General features: G+C 42.0%; 1 protein-coding gene across 6 annotated transcripts in view; it reads left to right on the top strand.

The window, feature by feature from the left end:
• MICAL2 (microtubule associated monooxygenase, calponin and LIM domain containing 2) overlaps window positions 1-14,306 on the top strand; it is a 225,826-nt gene that overhangs the window by 197,871 nt on the left and 13,649 nt on the right. For all 6 annotated transcript variants that reach the window (XM_023239563.2, XM_045038968.1, XM_023239564.2 and 3 more), the window contains one exon: window positions 672-765. In XM_023239563.2, the coding sequence (XP_023095331.2) occupies window positions 672-765 (94 nt within the window). The remainder of the gene's footprint in view (window positions 1-671; window positions 766-14,306) is intronic.

Genomic DNA, 14,306 nt, shown 5'->3' on the forward strand with positions numbered 1-14,306 from the left:
TTAACTAGGGAGGATGTGAGGTTGTCCCCTAGTGGGATAAACATCTTGGGTCTTGTCTTAATCAGCTGCTAGTAACAGCCTCCATACGCTCCCACGGTAAGAGGCCCCCGGGTGTCAGCCCTGCGGTGCGGTGAAAGAAGGAGTACAATCGATAGCCGAGGACAGGAGTTGGACAAACCGAGCTCGGCGTCTCCTGCTCCAGACAGGCTTCTTGGGAGGTTTCTGCTGGTTCTTGAAAACATGGAAAGCGACCATGCCCTCCATTTGCTCCCAGAGCCTTGTCCTACTCTGAGTAGTAGCTGCCGCTCTGTGTATGCCACGACCGTAGTCAGAGTTCAAGGCTCGGAGAGTCTGGGATGCGTGAGAACCGCCCACCTACCCCAGCATCCTCTGCCTGAGAGCACATCTGTGTGGTTGGCCCGAAGAGGACTGTTCTAATGTCTACTCGGGGGCGGATTGAGCTTACGTCCGGCCTCCTTGCTTTATGTGTTCACTCTAAACGAGGGAAGCATCAAGATCTAGCGATTTGGGAATTCAGAGGTCGTTACCCAAGGAGGGACATTGCAAGGGATAGGGCCTCTTCTGCTTGAAAACTAAGCGGTAGAGTCAGCCCCCTCATGCGACGCTGCACCTCAAGAGTCCCCATGTGACGTGCAATCCTGACATTGCAGGCCATCCAGAGGCAGCTGGAGGAGGTGGAGGAGCGGCAGAGGGCTTCTGAGATCCAAGGCGTGAGGCTGGAGAAGGCGCTGAGGGGGGAAGCAGGTAGGTGGCCCCGCAGATCGGAGAGGCGGGCCTGGGCCGAGAATGGTGCCGGTCTAACCGAGCCGGCCAAACACTGAGACCTCGTCGCTGTTAACGGCACCGTTAACGTGGGCAGGCGGCGCTGAGGTCACAGCTGCTCCACACTTCCAAAAACAAACTCATGGTCCGATTTGAAATTCCTAGGGCACTGGTCAGCTCATGGGCCTTGTCCCTGGGTTTCTGGCCCGTCCGGCCTCCCTTATGCAAGTGTGAATGTTCTTTGCAACCCGGGGGTTATGAGAAACTATTCTGAGATAGTCATGAGAGCTATTTGGGTGTTCAAGCAAAGCGGGGAGCGATTCAAAGCCCGGGCTTGGACTCAAAGTCCTCATCCCTCCCTTTTCTAGCTGTGTACCTTGGGCTGGTCACATTCTAAACTTTTATGAACTTTCGTTTTCTCCTCTAGAATAGGGATATTTGCAGTTTCCTTTAGAACTGATATAAGGATTAAAGAAGAAATTATATATAAAAAATATATATGAAGAGGGGCACCTGGGCAGTTCAGTCAATTAAGCGTTGTACTTTAATTTCGGCTCAGGTCATGATCTCATGGTTTGTGAGATCGAGCCCCACATCAGGCTCCAGGCTGACCGTACAGAGCCTGCTTGGGATTCTCTCTCTCCCCCTTCTCTCTCTGTCCATCCCCTGCTTGCATTTTCTCTTTCTCAAAAAAAAAAAAAAGTTTAAAAATTATATATATGAAGATGATAAACTAACATGTTGCCTGGTATAAGAAATGGTAACTCTCCCACCAATAGCTTCAGACCCTTAGATTCAAACAGAATTCATCTGGTGAAGACCTACCCTGGGGGAGACATGAAGACAGTGGGTCTATAACGATGAGTATAGCACAGTTTCTGCCTTTGAGAAGTTCATGGTCCACTGAAGGATGCAGACATGTAAATAAATAAACAGCAATACAGGAGGACAAGTCCTGTGATAGGAACAAGCGTTCGGGGAGGGGGGCATGGGAACACGATCACAGGCTTCCTAACTGATCTTGGGGAGAAGGGCATTCAGGCTAATCATCTGGAAGGGGCAATCCATTACGATGAGACCCAGAGGAGGAATAAGAGTTAACCAGTGAGGTGAGGAGATTGTTCTAGAAGAGGAACATTGCTCCAGGAGACGTGAAGTGCCTCAATCAATAAGGAGACAGCGAAGGAGTCCAAGGTGAGGGATGACTTAAAGACCCCTACATTTTTTGGAAGCCACCCCAGCACCAGTTTTCAGCTAGTGAATTGGAGAGGCCCTTAGAGTTAGTGGGGGGGGGGGTGATATCGTCTCCTTCGTTTGGGGGGATGATGTCTTTAGCCTTCTGCATTTCGGGTATAGCCAGACACTGAAAACATATCTCTGCATGCAGTCGTGTAAACAACATCTTACTTGTTAAACAACATGGCGGAAGTTTAGGCTTTCAGTTCTCTTAAAAGTTCAGCTGTTTGAGAGCGATGGTATCAGCAGGGGCAGACCCAGATTTTGTGAGGCCTGAAGTTTGTGCACAGTCACGCAGGCAAAATTATGAGGGCTGCTCCCACAGCTTTGCGAGGGCTCAGCCAAGCGAGGGTCCCTGCAGTGCAAGCGTTAGCACTTGCGTGCGTGGTTAGCTTGTTTCTGAGTCACAGGGAAACGCTGGAGTCTGACTTTATCCCTCTGAGCCCGGTTTACGAAGTGGGAGTGATCATCAGACCTGTTTCTTGGATTTGTGGCAAGGATGGGCTAAAACAGTTTATGAGGAAATCCTAGCACAGGACAGATGATCAGTAAGTATTTGTTCCTTTTCTTTCTAAAACACACTGGGCATTTCCTTGCAATGCACACATCCACCCATCAGGAATAGACTTCATGACACAAATAATAACTGTTTCTTGCTTGCAGTGAGAGGCACTGCCTGTCTCTACGGCTGTTATGGGGACTTGGAGTAAAATGAATTGCCCTTGTTTGACATACCGCCACATTCCCCGTCAAGAAGGCTCTGCGCCGCTCTTTGGGAATCCACAGATTTCAGCAAGAGCCTTAGAAATGAAAAAGATAAACCAAGAAAGCTAGAGCATGTTTCAGTTTGCTAGGGAGGCAGGGTGGCATGGTGGGGGAAAGAGAATTATAGGCATCAAAAAGCCCGTGTTCAAATTCTGCTCTGTTGCATTTACGCTGTGTGGCCTTGGGAGAATCACTTAACCTCTCATGCTGCAGATTCCTTATGCCAAAAATGGAGCTAATAATCCTCACACTCCCAGGTCATTCAGGGCATTGGTGGGCAAATTGCCTCTGAGAGTTTCTACCACACTGCAGGCATTCAACGGATGCGACCCGATGTCATTTTTACAAAGTATTCTTAAGTATCCATATACACACATACACTGTTAAAGAATTGACTCGCTCGGGACACCTGAGTGGCTCAATCTGGTTAAGCATCCGACTTCAGCTCAGGTCATAATCTCACGCTGGTCTGTGAGTTCAAGCCCCACGTCAAGCTCTGTGCTGATAGCTCAGAGCCTGGAGCCTGCTTCAGATTCTGTGTCTCCCTCTGTCCCTGCCCCTCCCCCACTCACACTCTGTCTCTCTCTGTCTCTGAAAAATGAATAGACATTAAACATTTTTTTTAATTATTAAAACAACAACAAAAAAGAATTGACTCATCTTTACTGCTTGAGATTTAAATTCTAGAAACCAAATTTTCATGGCTTCTGAAAATCTCCCTCTCCCTGAAGCTTGAAGAGAGGCGATTTTGAACTATCAGCCGAAGAAAGTCAACTTGTGGTGTTTTCAAAGGTGTGTCAGCCCAGCCAGAAGATAGATTCCCTTCATTCCCTTTACATCCTTAGTAATTGAATTCCCCTGTTCAGTTTATGGGCCTTTTCCCCCTTGATTGTCCTTGTGTGGGTGACAGATACAGATCAACACGGGGCTGGAGGCTGGAAGAGTTAAGTCGAGGAGAGTGGCCCCGAAGGAAACCACATGGAAGATGTGCAAACCAGGCATCAAAATTAATACACTCTAACTTGTAATAACATTTGTGCAGTAATAATATTCCTTTGCAGTTTAATATTCTATTCAGCCCCTTTAAGAGATTGCCCTGGTGCTTAATGAATGACCAATGCTTATTAGGTTAAGTTGTATTTGAGCTGGCCTGTGCTGCTCTGGTTCAAGTGATTTAATGGGAATTATTTAATAGGTATTATTAGGATAATTAGAAAATGATCACAGTTAGGCAATAATATTGAGCTATGAAGGTTGTGAATAACCAAATTTAGAGACAGGCCTGAAAACATGAGTAGTCTGTGACAGTAATGCAAGGCTCCTCTAATAATTACGTGCGCCAGCCTGAAAGGCTCTTTTGTTCCTAGGAGTTATTCATTAGGCGGGCATTGAATTAGAGGAACATGCGGGGGTGCAGGACGGAGGGCAGTGATGGCTGATGAGCAAAATGAAGCTTTGATGAGCTCCTAATTGTCGTGACAACAATTCCTTCTTTCTTTCTTCCCAACAGTCAGAAATAAGCTCCCCCACCCGCGGGAAGGGTTGTTCCCCATTTTGTTTTCAAGGAAGGGGAAACAAAGAAAAACGAAAATCCAACAATCCACCCTAGATGGCAAGTCATGATGTCCTGTAGGGTGTGTGTTGGGAGGTGGGGAGAAGTGTTATGGATGGATGTCCTTGAGGCGTGGATTCCCCTGGTGGTCCTAGGTGCCCAGAGTAAAGGACCAGGATATGCAGGGGCCTGATTGCCCTGGGCTCCACCCCCTATGAGGAAAACAAGCCAAGCATTGCCAGCCCCTTAGATTCTTCTTGGTCAAGGCACCGTTACCTACTGATTGGTTATCAATGAGGTGGTCCCTGTTAAGTGCTAAGGCTATGGAATTTCCCAATTTTGCAGGAGACCACCATTCAGATTTAGATGGTGTGGATAACAGAATCTGTGCTTTCTTTCAACGCCTGGAGGCAGGTGAAATCTGATGAAAACTTGAGAGCAGCTTGGAGGGAGGAAAGATTTGTCCCTAGGGGAGGTATATGGGAATTAACTTTGCCCTCACAGTGTTACCAACTTTTGGGGAAGGTTTACCAGCTGGTTGTCTTCATGGAGCTTCTTGCTTTTTTTTTTTTTTTTTTTTTAAGAGCCAGATGGCTTCCCTTCACAAAGATGGAGTTTACAAAGAAATAGCCGGATGTGTGAGGCTGCCAGTAGGTGGCAGCAGGAGCACACGTTATGACAAGAGAGATGGCAACGAAAACCTAGCCAGGAAGAGGGAAGTAGTTTGGCTTGCACTCTGTGGTTTTTATCTTGGCTGCTGCTGAGGAACAGAAGGAATAATACTTTCCTTGAAAATATAACAATGAGGTGTCCTTAAAAGAACACAGACACTGGAATCAGACACTTGTGAGTTTGAAGCCCGATGCCGTTCGTAGAAAATGGCCAAGAGTTAACAAGAGTCCCAAGCCGACGGCTAAGCAAGCAAGGAATTTGGATGGGTTTGCCACAAGTCTATGTGCCGCAAGTGAACAGTGAAATCCAGTCCATCAGAGCACGGGAGTGTTTTGCTCACAGCCCGGCAAACGGCAGGAAGGCAGCATGGTACAAGTTGCCCCGGACCCAAGTGTCACAGAGTGACCTGCTAGGCCTAGATGGTAGCTGTGTACCCAGTGGACTGTGCCACGGCTCAGGAGCTCAGGGCAAGGTACATGGCAGCCTTTACAGAAAGCACTGAGCACGCCAGCCCCTTTCCCTGGAAGCAAGAAGTTGTGTAGCAGTCATGCTGTGGTATCCTGACCTACTTCTCAGAATCGCCTACTTGGCTGGTTCCAGGAATGTCTCAGGGCTGGAGGATGGTTAGGCCTTGTAGTATGGCACTCCCAGCCAAGACATGCCGGGATGCTCGGGGTCGACTGCCTATTGCCTTACTCAGCAAATAAAAATCATCCACTTATTGCAGTGTTCATCTCTGCTTCTGGCCTCCGTGGCCACTCTGTAGAAAGTGAGTGGCCTTACAACAAAGATGGGCCCACTGAGGGTGAGACTGAGGTTCTCTTCCTGAAGAAGCCTTGGGTCCACTGCATGGATTCCAGGGGCATGGAGGTCTCAGAGTTATGTGCCCTAGAGCATTGCCTTACACACAAAAATTACCATGAGAGCAGCAAGAAATGCATTTTATATCACAAATTGGTACATGTAAATATATAACTGAAAAATTCATCAGGAAATAATACTGAATTTTGCTATATATAAAAGACTAGTACTTTCCATTCTATCTTATTTTTAGTGCTTATTCTGACCCATAAAGTTAATTTTGCAAGCCTCAGATTAAAAAAAAATCACGGTCATAATGATTTTACCTGGAAAAACATTTGAAACTAGATTACCAAATGGCCGACTCGGCCAGATGCAGAATGCAGTTCCCAAGAAGCACGGAGCAGCAGAACTGTGGACTAGATACTACAAAAGCCCGTTCACTACAACAAGTATACTTTCAAAAACATTGCCAGGCTCTCTCAAGTAAGTGAGGTAAACCTCTCCGGGCCAAGAAGGACAAGGATGAGAAGAAGAAAAGTATGCTGAAACTTCCATGTGCCAGGAAGGGAGGAAGCATCAAAAAGAAATCCAGGGTTGCCTTGAGGATAAATATCAGTGGTTTTAATGGCTAAGCCTTGGGACTAAAGAAAAGTAGGGAAACTAACCTCAAAGTATCCTGCATTGTGCCAGTTCCTTTAACTCCCTGGAAAACAAGGATAGATGCTCTGTGAAAGAAACCATGCTTCAGTTTGTGCTCTCAGGCTTCAGACAAATTAAATTCAACAAATCATTAAATGATAATAATAAGTAATCGTCCCAAACACAAGGAAGTAAGCCACTAAGAATGGCAAAAACAAGTTTCAATGGCCGAGAACTTCCACTGTATTAATTATTATATACAGAATATACTATGTCTATATGTCAAACATTTACAGAAATAGATTGCACATAAAAATGAGCAAGCAGGGGCGCCTGGGTGGCGCAGTCGGTTAAGCGTCCTACTTCAGCCAGGTCACGATCTCACGGTCCGGGAGTTCGAGCCCCGCGTCAGGTCTGGGCTGATGGCTCAGAGCCTGGAGCCTGTTTCCGATTCTGTGTCTCCCTCTCTCTCTGCCCCTCTCCCGTTCATGCTCTGTCTCTCTCTGTCCCAAAAATAAATAAACGTTGAAAAAAAAATTAAAAAAAAAATGAGCAAGCAAAAACAAAAAAACACTACCAAAGTGAACAGACAACACCACCTCCAGCTTGACCAACCGTAAGCGCAAACTTAACATCATAAGCTTCCTGCTGTGATGTACCGAGAAAGACGCATCATCACTTATGCAGCAGAAATGCTCAACCTGAATTTAATAATAAGAATAAAATCCGACAATTGCAGAGTAAGAGACAATCTGCAAAATAACTGGCAAATGTCAATGCCATAAAAAAGGGGAGGGGTGGAATCTAGGAACTGTTCTAGATAAAAGGAGACTAAAGGAACATAACAACTAAATATAATGCTTAATCCTTTAGGTTTAATTTTTGTCAAATAAAAAGTTGAGGGGAAAATGGCTAGGCTTTTTTTTTTTTTTAAATAATGAAATGAAGAGCCTGGAAATGAAAAATGCATTCATTGAAATTAAAAACTCGATGAATGTACTAAATAGCAGTTTGGACACAGCAGTAGAGAGAATTAGTGAATTGGACAATATATCTGAGGAAATGAACCAGAATGCAGCACAGAGAGAGAAAGAGATGGAAAATATAAAGGCGTAGTTTGTAGCCATAGAAAATAAAATGAGAAGATTTGGTATATGTTCAATTGGAGTCCTGGAAGGAGAGAACAGAGAAAACTGAAGTTGTGTATCATTTGGAGAGGTAATGGATGAGACATGATAGCAAAGCATTTAGAAAGGGTCTGGGGCCCAACAAGTGGTTTATAAGTGTTAGCTTTCTTTTTTCCCAAATGAGTGAAAGACATGAATCTACAGAGATTCCAGGATACAGAAATCAGGATAAATTTGAAATATGCCCACCCTTACTTCGCACAATGAGTGAAAATGTAGAACATTGAGGACAGAGATGATCTTAAAGTGGACAAAGAGTAAAGATAAGTCACCTTAAAAGGGAACAAAATTTTTACTAACAGCCCTGTTCTCAAAAGCAGTAATGGGTGTTACAAAACAGGGAAGTAATAGTGTCAAACAGCTGAAAAAAATAACTCTCAAGCTAGAATAGTGTACAGAGAAAAAAAGGTATTTCAAGAATAAGTGCACAATAAAGACGTATTAATTTTTTCTCGAATAGAGTTAACAATGTATAAACAAATTCCTATGGGGGGGAAAAGATACACAGAAGGACAATCTATAATATGAAAGAAGAAATAGTGAATAAAAAAATAATAAACACGCAAGTAAATCATTGTCAATATAAAATAATATGGATTTTTATTTTCATGTATTTATTTTTAAAGTTTATTTATTTTGAGAGAGAGAGAGCACAAGTAGGGGAGAGAAAGAGAGACAAATAGAGAGAACCCCAAGCAGGCCCTGTATTGTTAGCATGGAGCCTGAAGCAAAGGCTCGAATTCACGAACCGCAAGATCATGACCTGAGTGGAAACTGAGTGGGATGCGTAACCGACTGAGCCACGCAGGCACCCCCATATGGATTTTTAATATGGATTTTTAAAACATAGAACTGAAGCACTGGACTAAAATAGAGGTTAAGTTTGGAGTTGAATGATTGGAAGTCAAGAGTTCCAGGGCCCTTACGTTGTTTAAAAGAAGGCTAAGATATTAAGTTTAGGCTGTTAAGGTATTAAAAACACCTATTTATGTTTTAAATGTAGTCACCCAAAACAATAGAAGTAAAATGTATAACATCCAAATCTGTGGAGGAAATAAATAAAATTAATATTATTTATATTAATTACATATAGTATAATTATATATATGTATATTAATATTATTTATAATAAATAATAATCAGCCAAACAAAAATCCCAACTCAATTCTAAATAAAAATAAAAGAGTATTCTAAAAAGATAAAAAGCACAAAGTAAGACGTAGACACAAGTCAAAGATGTCAGTAATCATCATGAAAGTTAATGAACAAGACAGTGACATGCTGTTTAGCAAATCTGCATAAAACATTAACACACAAAAAGTTTTAAAGTAAAAGGATGGCAAAATATATGCTAATTAAATGAAGCTGGAGGTCATGCATTGTGTTTAAAATCCTCCATAAAAAAGAATTTAAGAAATGAGAAAAAAACTGGAGGTAATTATATTAAAAGCAGATAAAATAGCCTTTAATACCACAATGATGATTAGGAATAAACAGGGTTGCAGCATAATTTTTAAATGATCAACTTACTAAGAAGATATCACAGTTGTAAATGTGTATGTGTTGACTCTAGCAGGCTCAAAATATATAAAACAAAAAAAATTATAAACTACAGGGAGTAATTTCTGCTACCGTGGCAGGAGATTTTAGTGTATCTTTTAATGATTGTCAAGCAGACAAAATATTAGTACAAATGTGAACAATGTAACTAATAACCTTAATTTAAAAGACATTTATAAAACCCTGTACCTCCATATTGGAGAATAGTATATTCTTCTCAAGCTCACATGTGATTTATAAAAATTAACTCTATTAGTTGATAAATCTCAGAGAACCTAAATTATACAGACCTCTTTCTTTTTAAAAAAATTTTTTTTTCAACGTTTATTTATTTTTGGGACAGAGAGAGACAGAGCATGAACGGGGGAGGGGCAGAGAGAGAGGGAGACACAGAATCGGAAACAGGCTCCAGGCTCTGAGCCATCAGCCCAGAGCCTGACGCGGGGCTCGAACTCCCGGACCGCGAGATCGTGACCTGGCTGAAGTCGGACGCTTAACCGACTGCGCCACCCAGGCGCCCCTAAAAAAAATTTTTTTAATGTTTATTTTTGAGAGGGAGATTGCAAGTGGGGAAGAGATAAATGGAAAGGAGACACAGAATCCCAGGCAGGCTTCAGGCTCTGAGCTGTCAGTACAGAGCCTGACGCAGGGTTCTAACTCATGAACCCCGAGATCATGACCTGAGCTGAAGTCAAACTCCCAACCAACTAAGCCACCCAGGTGCCCCTATACAGACCACATTCTAAAGTACAATGTACTTAACTTATAAGTCAATAGCCAACAAATATTTTTTTTTAAACCATGCATCTAGGAAGTTAAAAGATAAATTTCTCATGGATCAACGAAAAAAATCAAATGGACATTTCTAAAAATACGTGGGAATTTAAAATGTACTAAATATGAAAAGGAAAACAGTAGATCAAAACTCAGAGGTGCAGTGAAAGTGGTGTTGAGAGGTATTGCCCTAAATACTCCTTTTAGAAAAGAAGAAAGGCTGAAAATTAATGAGTTAAGTGTCCAACTTAATTTAAAAAAAGAAAAGGAAGCCTAATAAAGAAGATAATAAGCAGAAGTAAATGAAATAGAGAGTCATAACAACATGGAGAGGATCAAGCAAGCCAAATGTTGGTTCTTTGAAAAGACTAATGAAAAACTAGAAGCAATGATATTAAATTGATTTTTAAAAATAAAATAGGGGTGCCTGGCAGGCTCAGTCCGTTGAGCGTCCAACTCTTGATTTCAGCTCAGGTCATGATCCCAGGGTGGTGACATCAAGCCCCACACTGGGCTCCGTGCTGACAACGCAGAGCCTGCTTGGGCTTCTCCCTCTCCCTCTGCCCCTCCCCCCACTTGCTTGCTCTTGAAAACATAAAATAAAACAGAAGATAGGAATAAATAAATTAGGAACGAGAAGGGCAAACAGAACCACAGATATAGCAGATTCCCCAAAAAATAAAAGAATATAATGAATATTTAATGCAATGCAATTAATTTTAAAATTTGGCAATCTAAGGGTGATTTAACAATCACCACATTAAGAAATGAAAGAGGGAAACCATATGGTCTTTTCAGTATAAGAAGAAAATATCATTTGACAAAATTCAACACTCGGGACAAAAACTTTCAACAAAAAAGGATTAGAACAGGATAGAATGTTCTTAGTTTGAAGAACATCTTCCAAGATGCTGCAGCAAATACCACTGTTGGATGGTAAAATATTAGTAGCATTTCTTTAAAAATCAGAAATAACAGAAGAAGGCCTACCATTACCTCTTCTATTCAACATTGTACAGGGAACCCTAGCCAGTGCAGTAAGACAAGGAAAAAATGGCATAAGGTTTGGAAAGGAAGAAACAAATTTGTGTTGTTTCTCGATGATAGAATCATCCATGTGAAAAGCACCCCAAATTGCACAAATAAATTATTAAAAATAAGAAGTGCCTATATGACAGTGATTGGGTATAAGCTTAAAACAGAAAAAGCAATTGCATTCCTAGATCTCAGCTTAAAGCAATTAAAAAATGAAAGAAAAAAGATGCCCTTACATTAGCATAAAAACATATGGCACCTAGGAGTAAATCAAACAAAAAATGTGTACAACCTTTATGAAGCCAATTTTAATCCTTCACTGAAAACCACCAAGAGACTCAAACATAATTTCACATATACAAAAACCTGATTTAAGCCTACAGTAGCATGCAGATATATAGGAAATAAGTGATTCTCAGACAAGTGATTTTCAACAGAGGAAAAAAATTAAATTGAGCCTTACATCATCCAAACAAACCAATTTCATAAAGATAAAAGTTTTTAAAATTAATTTTAGTTAATTTTTTAATGTTTATTTTAGAGAGAGAGAGAGAGAGCGCGCGCGCGCGCACACAAGTGGGGGAGGGGCAGAGAGAGAGGGAGACACAGAATCTGAAGCAAGCTCCAGGCTCTGAGCTGTCAGCACAGAGCCTGACACAGGGCTCGAACCCACAAACTGTGAGATAGTGACCTGAGCTGACTGAGCTACCTAGGTGCCCCGAAAGATTTTAATATGAAAAATGAAACTTGAAAAGTTAAGAAGAATCTTTTTGACCTCAAGCTGGTAGTCTGTAGACACTATAAGGGAAAAGATTAAGTCACTAATTCAGAAAATACATTTGCAACAAATATAACCAAAAAAGAATCAGTATTCCAGAATATGTGAAGAACCCTTAAAAATCAATAAGAAATAGGCGAGCAAATGTTTGCCTTTATAAAAATAGGCAAATAATAAAAACATATGCTCATTAGTAATCAGGAAAATGCAAATACAATGAGAAACTCTTTCAAACTATTAAATTACCAAAATTTATAAAACTTGATAATACTAAGTATGTGGCAAGGTTAAGAAACAAGGGGTACTTTGGGGCACCTGGGTGGCGCAGTCGGTTAAGCATCCGACTTCAGCCAGGTCACGATCTCGCGGTCCGTGAGTTGGAGCCCCGCGTCAGGCTCTGGGCTGATGGCTCGGAGCCTGGAGCCTGTTTCCGATTCTGTGTCTCCCTCTCTCTCTGCCCCTCCCCCGTTCATGCTCTGTCTCTCTCTGTCCCAAAAATAAATAAACGTTGAACAAAAAAAAATAAATAAAATAAAAATAAAAGAAACAAGGGGTACTTTTTATTCAATGTTAGTGGGAGTGTAAACAGTCATAGCTCTTTGGAAAATGCTTTGGCTTTCTGTTTTCTGTGAAACTGACCATTGGCATACCATACTAAGGAATTTTATTCGTCAGTGTGTATTCCAGAGCAAAACATGGAGAGGGACTTAGACAGCAATCAACAGGAAAATGGGTCAATTATGGTATGTTCAAAGATCCCCCAAAGTGATTTTGACTCTTGAGGAAAGGCAGATTCTAAAAAAAAATTGTTGTAAATTATTCCGTTGAAAGAAAGGAAATGGAATGGAATGATTCCATTCAACTCATGTTTATTGAGTGTTGTGCCAATAGAAGTCAGTGTGGCTGCACAGGTTACTCTCTCATGGACCACATTTTAGAAGGGCACATAAGAGAGATTAAAAAGGGGCATGTAATGTAGGATTCAAGTGGGTATCATGCAGCAAAGAGGCTCACTCTGAAAAAAAAAAAAAGAATACTCTAAAGACAGCAAAATAGTGCCTTTAAAGCTGTTTCTTTTGGATCAAGAACAAGGAAAGGAGAGACCCAGGCAGATGGTGTAATGTTACAGGATGAAAAAAGACAACTCTTTTCCAACTCTCAGCATTTATGTTTTCTTTATCAAGGAAAATAGTCCTCCATCTAGAAATGTTAAACACATCTAGAAGAGGGAGTTGAATCTGAAAGAGAAATGTAGGTGAGAAAAATGAGAGAGCAATGAATTTAGGTTTCTTTCATGGAGAACGATGGCACGTATACTAGTCTTGTTGGGTGTGGCGTTCCTCAACCAGAATTTGTCGAATGAACCAAATTAACCAGTTATTTCAACATGGCTAGATAGAACCTCGGTCTTTGAAAACTCATGGCGAATTCCAGAACCAAAGACTAAAGGCCAGTCTATTTTCTGTGTTTCACTTCACGCGGGAAAGAAAGAGGAATTCTGATCCTTGTCAAGATTCTAGGAAGGATTATTAAAGAAACTGTGAATATTTAGAAAGAAACTTAGCGATTAGGAGAAGCCACTGGTGTTTACTGAGAAGCTGTGAACAACACATGTCATTTCCTTTTCTGGGTGGAGCTGTGAGGTTTGTAGTGCCAGTGGACACGGCAGACGTTGTTGAAGCTTGATTTCAGGAAATTATTTTACCGAGGCTTCCTGTAACAGCCTCATGGACAAAATATAGAAATGTGTGCTGGGTGATAGAGCGCATTTAGAGTCTGTAGAACAGCCTCACCCAAAGCCTGAGCAGGGTCCCTAATGATGGGCCAGATGGCTCTGTTCTTGGTCCAGTCCCATCTGACATTTTGGTTTTCAATATTGCATAAAGGTCCAGGATGCCCATTTATCAATCCTGCAGAAACCCCAAAGCTAGAACTGTGTCAGCTGGAGGAAATATTCGAAAGATTTCCCCATGATGGAACAAAATAAACAAGATGATAGTTAACAAGATATATATACAGTCTTGCATTAGGTTAAGGAAAAGCTGAGTTGCACATACGGAGCATGAAGTCGTCAGACTTCACCAGCACTCGCGTGGAAAGGCCACGCTCGTTTGCAAGGTAGGAAGAGCCCGGTGAAGACACAGCTGCCCAAAGACCTCAGCAACCCCAGGGCTCAGACAAAGGTGCAAGAAGATCTCTCCCCTCTGAACTGTTGGTATTTTGTTTGATTCTGGACTGTCTTCAGGTTGCATCCTGGAACACCAGAGGGCAAGTGGAGGTGGGCAGCCCTCTTGTGACACAATGACAAATGACCTAGGGGTGTTGACTCTGACAAAAGAGCACTCTGAATGCCTTCTGAGTGTTAAGTGTTCTCTGTTTTCCCATGGAGGCAAAACTGGACTTGGCAGCTGGCGGCCAGCCCATCAAAGGACAATGGAAAGAAGTTTTCTATACTTGGAGTACAGAGCCCCGCAGGGATTTCCACCATCACATGGAGAGTTATCACAGAGGCTGGAGAGGG

This window comes from Felis catus, chromosome D1, assembly GCF_018350175.1.
Source record: "Felis catus isolate Fca126 chromosome D1, F.catus_Fca126_mat1.0, whole genome shotgun sequence".
Taxonomy (NCBI): Eukaryota; Metazoa; Chordata; class Mammalia; order Carnivora; family Felidae; genus Felis; species Felis catus.